At 43.2% G+C, this 6,307-nt stretch overlaps 1 protein-coding gene across 1 annotated transcript in view; it reads right to left on the bottom strand.

The window, feature by feature from the left end:
* STAM2 (signal transducing adaptor molecule 2) overlaps window positions 1-6,307 on the bottom strand; it is a 54,626-nt gene extending 48,319 nt beyond the window's left edge. Inside the window, exon 1 of the mRNA XM_017523203.2 lies at window positions 5,907-6,307. Coding sequence (XP_017378692.1) covers window positions 5,907-5,946 — 40 coding nt within the window. The 5' untranslated portion in view covers window positions 5,947-6,307. The remainder of the gene's footprint in view (window positions 1-5,906) is intronic.

Raw genomic sequence — 6,307 nt, 5'->3', positions numbered from 1 at the left:
AAAAAAAAGAAAGAAAAGAAAAGATGCTCATCTTCACTGACAATGAAGTAGAAATTGAAAATGAAATGAAAACAATGTCTTACTTCATACCCATCAAATAGGTATAAATTAGAAAATCTGACAATGCTCAGCATTAGTGAGGATGTGGAACAACAGGAATTTCACTGCTGACAGGAGGGAAATCAACAGACACTTGGAAGGGCAACTTTGCAAGAGCTAACTTCTTTTTTTTTTTTGAGATGGAGTCTCACTCTGTCGCCCTGGCTAGAGTGCAGTGGCACAATCTCTGTCTACCAGGTTCAAGTGATTCTTCTACCTCAGCCTCCCAAGTAGCTGGGATGACAGGCGTTCACCACCACACTCAGCTAATTTTTGCATTTTCGGTAGAGACAGGTTTTACCACATTGGCCAGGCAGGTCTCGAACTCCTGCCCTCAGGTAATCTGCCCACCTCAGCCTCTCAAAGTGCTGGGATTACAGGTGTGAGCCACCACACCTGGCCAAGAGCTAACATTTCTACTAAAGAATTCCCCTTCAAGACAACAACCTTTAAGAATCTTGCACTCAGCTGGGCGTGGTGGCTAATGCCTGTAATCCCAGAACTTTGGGAGGCCAAGGCACGAGGTCAGGAGTTTGAAACCAGCCTGACCAACATGGTAAAACTCCGTCTCCACTAAAAATAGACACAAAAAAAATTAGCTGGGCGTGGTGGTGGGTGCCTGTAATCCTAGTTACTCAGGAGGCTGAGGCAGGAGAATCATTTGAACCCGGGAGGCAGAGGGTGCAGTGAGCCGAGATCATACCATTGCACTCCAGCCTGGGCGACAGGATGAGACTCTATCTCAGAAAACAAAAACAGAAAAAGAACCTTACATTCATTAACACAAGAAAACATAGATAAAAACTTTCAATACAGAGCTGTCCGTAGGTGCAAAAAAATAGAAACAAAGTCATGTTCGTCAAAAGGACAACAGATTATAATCATACAGTAGAATATCACATAGCCATTAAAATTAATGACTTAGAGCTACAACATCAACATGAATAACTCTCACAAAGAAATGCTGAATGGACCAGATATGGTGGCTCACACCTGTAATCCCAGCACTTTGGGAGGTCGAGGCAGGCAGATCACCTGAGGTCAGCCTGGCCAACATGGCAAAACCCCATCACTACTAAAAACTGCAAAACTAGGGCCAGGCGCAGTGGCTCGCGCCTGTAATCCTAGCACTTCCGGAGGCTGAGGCAGGCGAATCACCTGAGGGTGGGAGTTCGAGACCAGCCTGACCAGCATGGAGAAACCCTGTCTCTACTAGAAATAAAAATTAGCATGGAATCCCACTACTCAGGAGGATGAGGCAGGAGAAACGCTTGAACCCAAGTGGCAGAGGTTGTGGTGAGCCAAGGTCGTCCCATTGCACTGCAGCCTGGGCAACAAGAGCAAAACTCCGTCGCCAAAAAAAAAAAAAAAAGCAAAACTAGCCAGGCTTGGTGGTGCGCACCTGTAAGGCACAAGAATCACTTGAACCCGGGAGGCGGAGTTTGCAGTTAGCTGACATCACACCACTGCACCCCAGCCTGGGTAACAGAGCAAGACTTCATCTTAAAAAAAAAAACACTAAATGCAAAAGTTGTGGAATGACAAAAAGACACTACTCTTAAGAAGTTTAAAAACATGCAAACAATATGTAGTATAATTTTAAGTGCAGTATACATACTATAAAAGAGAATTTCTATTTGTAGAGTGTTTACCTCCGAGAACAGAGGAAGAATGGGATCAGGTAGCTGCTAAAAGTACTACAGTATTTCAACTGCATCTTGAATGTTCCTTTCTTAATAAAAGAATCAAGTATATCAAAATATTAGCACTTGAGATACTTGCCTGGCAGGAAAGGGAGTTTATACTTTGTATTTTATGCTGAAAGTATTTCAGAGTTTAAAAAAACTACAAAATATATTAGAAAAAAAATTGGCTGTTAAGGCTACCATTCTTATTCAAAACCAAAAAACTTTTTTTTTAGTTTTACTGTTTAGAAAGATTTTAACAACCCCATTGTACAAAGGCCTAGTTAAGTAAATGTTGTAAATTTGAATGTCTAAAATGAATTTGCATTATTCTTATGCTATCAGTATCTATTTTTATATTGGGATTTCTTATAAAATTTCACTGCAGAAAAGGACTGCATGACTGCATTTCACTGGAGAAAGTCCCAAGCTACTTCCTGGTACACAGGAAAAGTCAAAAACACAGCAAAACACACATTAAAATGTCACTTGGAAATGTATCCTCTTAAAAGTTCACAATTCAAACTGCTGTGTCAGCAGAGCTTTGTAGAGAGAGAATTTGAGCTCAGCTTTGTGGGACACAAGTATATCTTTAAAGGAAGGGGATACCAAGGTTGAAAAGAGCAAACATTTAGTAATGAATGGTAAACAGCACAGAGGCAGAAAATTGGCAAGAAAGATTGCCTGGCTTGAGTAAGGGGAAAAAGATGTGCAAACAAGAACTGGAGTTAAGGCTTAGAACAGAGATGAACAGACAAGTCAAGACCTGGAAACCAGTGAAAAAAGAAATGGCATCTTCCCTGTTAATACCAACCACTGTGGCCCTGTCCCCCATGTTTCACTTTCCCCTTGGAATTCTATGACAATGGATATTCCAAACAGGCTCCACCTCAAGATCCCTGTACCCCTCCAACACTTGAGTGCCAGTTGGGGAGAAGAGGTGGGATAGAAGGATATTTTCTTTTTTCCCCTCAGAATACATTAAAGAAATCTTATTAAATAAAAAACAAAAAAAAAAATCTAGATTTGAGGAATTCCAATAATATGTTTACAGAGCTCTAATGTTACCAAATCTAGCATATCCTTCAGGGATTGTAGGTTCGAACTATAAGAAAAGATAGGAATTTGCCTGAGTTCCCTAATTCCTAGCCTTTGGCCTGCTTCCATTTGACAAGTCACATATCATCATCAACTCATGAGTGCCTTCCTAAGACACCCTGACCCACTACAGATTTTCTCAGGGACTGGGAAAAGGATTCCTTCCTCATATGAATGTCAGAAAGACTGCTCATCATCCAGTGACACTCTTCACCTACCCAAAGAGATTAATCTTTAAAGGCCTTTAATCATAAAATGACCATATCATACACTAGCAAGAGGTCGTTACTTCCTGCTGGGAGAAGTGCTATCAGAGAAGAGGGGAAGGTGGCAGGGCGTGGTGGCTTATGCCAGTAATCCCAGCACTTTAGGAGACTGAGGTGGGCAGATCACTTGAGGCCAGGAGTTGGGAGACCAGCCTGGGGCCAACATGGTGAAACCCCCATCTCTACTAAAAATACAAAAATTAGCTGGGCGTGGTGATGTGCACCTATAGTCCCAGTTGCTCAGGAGGCTGAGGCAGGAGAATCACTTGAACCAGGGAGGCGGGGGTTGCAGTGTGCTGTCGCACCACGGCGCTCCAGCCTGGGAGACAGATTTGTCTCAATAAATAAATAAATAAATAAATAAAGAAAAAAAAGAAAAAAGAAAAGGTAGGAGGGAGAGGACAGTTTTAGCACCTTTACAGAGAAAGATCCTATTTGAAGGTCCTCGTCTTTTCTTCAGGGACTATGACTTAAATAACGAGAGAATGTAAAGCTTCTTGTATGTTCCTAGCACTCTATTTATCACACTATATTACAATTCCTATGTCTGTATGTTTCCTCTATTAAATTGAGATTTCCTTGAAGGCCAGAACTCACAGTCCATTTATTTATTTTGTGTCCCTAGATTAACACAATGCTTGACACACAGTAATTATACAATGTATGTCTGTTGAATGAAGAGCGAACAAAGGAAAAACAAAAAAAAAAAAAAAAAAAGTAATACAAATCTGACAGAATCAAGGAGAACAAGTGAAAAAGACAATGACAATGTAAGGTAACATTCCTGTTGACATCTCAAGCCAAATAATGACTTGCTTTGCCTTAGCAATTTGCAATGAAAAGGTTTACGACATGAAAAACACAATATATAATTTTCCTTCTATGATATACGTGCAAGTCTGATTTTTTCTTCTATGATATATGTGCAAGTCCGATTTTTTCTTCTATGATATTATGTGCAAGTCCGATTGGAGCCCTAGTATTTCATTCTACGTTTTCTAATTCCATTCTCTTGACTAGAAGTTTCAAGAGGGCCTCAATTTCATTCTTTCACCCTTAAACTGTCTTTTGGGTACTGAATTCAGTCATGCTTAAGCTACTGGACGCTCTGGCTTATGCCACTGGCCATAAAACAATCTAGACACAGTGTTTTTGTTTTGTTGTTGTTTGTCTCAACAGCAGTGCCTCCTTTACAACGGTGGGACCAAACTGTGATGCACTAAACCAAGCTGGGGCCTCAGGAGCCAGCAGGGAAAGGCTTAGAACCTAACAGGCAGAGCAAGTCTGCCTACTTCTACCAGAGAGCTTTTCCATTAGAAAACAATCAACTTCCAAGAAAGATGTACCTTGAAGAAGAGTTCACAGTTTTTAAGTTCAAAAATCCTTTGTATAAATCTATTTTGTACCTTCTGCTTTATTTCATTAGAACAGAATCAAAGTGTCCACAACAGCAATTATTTAAAAGTACAGGTCTCACAAAGGTAATATGATTCAAACAAACAAACAAAAATGCTGCAATGAGGTGTTTCAAAAGGAAACAGTGAGCCTCAGAGTGAAGTTTCCCAGAGTTATACCAGTCACCTCTATTCATCTGCCAAGAAAAAAGTTGAATGAAATAAGGAACATACATATTTGAACTATTTACATACCTAAATTATTTGACGCAAACATTTTTTTTTAATGACTTATGGATTATACAACATACCAGAATAGGGCACTTTCTGGAGTCTCCTAATAACCAAATGTTAACTGTGAAACAGGTGACTCACTGCTAAGATGTGCAGTATTCTTGTGACTTCAGCAATGTTCAGCTATGCTTCCCTCCCGCCCCTCCCCCCATTCCAAGTTCTAAAAAATCTACCTAGGGTTCTGTTTACTGCTACTAAAAACCGAAAAAACAAACCTGTAGTCCCAGCTACTCGGGAAACGGTGGTGGACGCTGAGGCAGGAGGAATTCTAGTCCCACCTGGGCAACATAGTGAGACTCAGACTCTCAATACATATATGTATTTCTCAGCTTGCTGTAGTGTTACTCAAATTTCCAAAATAAGTTCGTATATCTGATCCATGTTTTTCTCATTCTATAGTCACTTAGAGACCAGCGCTTTATGACTGCAACAAGTAAAATACTTGCTCTGCAGTGTTTTGAGACTTGAGATTTCCTTTTCATACTCTAAAACAGGACATCTAGCACCTCCGCAATCTGCAATCCGGGGACGAAGAGCAACACCTTTACAATTGTAATAAATCTTGAAGCTGCCTTATCAGGGATTGAATGCATGAGTAATATAAATAATGGAAAGTAAGTTCTACCTATACAATGGGGGTGTCTAGTTGGGCTGCTCTACACAGCAGGGTCTCCACTGCTACATCATCTTCAAAACACGATGGGGCAGAGAGGAAGGTAACCAGCTGTAGAGCGAGCAGGAAGTTTTCAATCACCAACTCCACAGTTACTTAACCAATCCTGCCTCGAAGCGAGCCCTAGGCTTTTCCCAAATCCTACGCTTGGAGAGGAAAACGGCCCTTTGAGGGACCCCAAACTCAGGCGGCAGGAAGCACTTCCCAGACCGCTAGCGACACGGCGAGGTTGCCCCTAGAAAAATCCCAACATCGAAGCAGGGGGCGGCACCGCCCCTCCTCTCCCTTCGCTTGGCTTCCCAGTACCCGGAGTCGCTACCGCCCACTTGCTAGCTGGACTAACAGCAGCAGTCCAGGGCCGAGCACACAGCAGTCCAGGACCAGGCACAGCACTCACCCACGTCTTGCTCGAAGGGGTTGGCGGTGAACAAAGGCATCTCGCCTGCGCCAGAGCCCTAGTTGCTGCTGTCCAGCTCTGAGTCGGCAACTGCACCCCACTAGGTGACCCACGGCCGCAGCTTCCTACACCACTCCGCTTCGGCCTCCGTCCCCGCACTTCCGCCACTGCACCTGCCCGGCTCCTGCCTGACAGGCAGGCTCCGAATCTGCCCTTCAACCCCGCGGTCCTGCCCCAACTCTTCTCCTGGGGCGAGATCCCTCCGACCACGGGCGTCCTCCCAGCGCCTTTATCGCTGTCTCCGTCCCAGGTTTTTGTAGGGGTCAGGCGGCCGCTACGGCCACCTTTCCAGCGCTAGGACCCCGGCGGGCCACGGAGCCGGGAACCTAAGGAGCCGGAAG

The sequence above is a fragment of the Cebus imitator genome, unplaced genomic scaffold (assembly GCF_001604975.1).
Source record: "Cebus imitator isolate Cc_AM_T3 unplaced genomic scaffold, Cebus_imitator-1.0 Scaffold27, whole genome shotgun sequence".
Lineage (NCBI taxonomy): Eukaryota > Metazoa > Chordata > Mammalia > Primates > Cebidae > Cebus > Cebus imitator.
The sequence above is the reverse complement of the archived record's forward strand: the minus strand, read 5'-3'. Positions and strand labels throughout refer to the sequence as shown.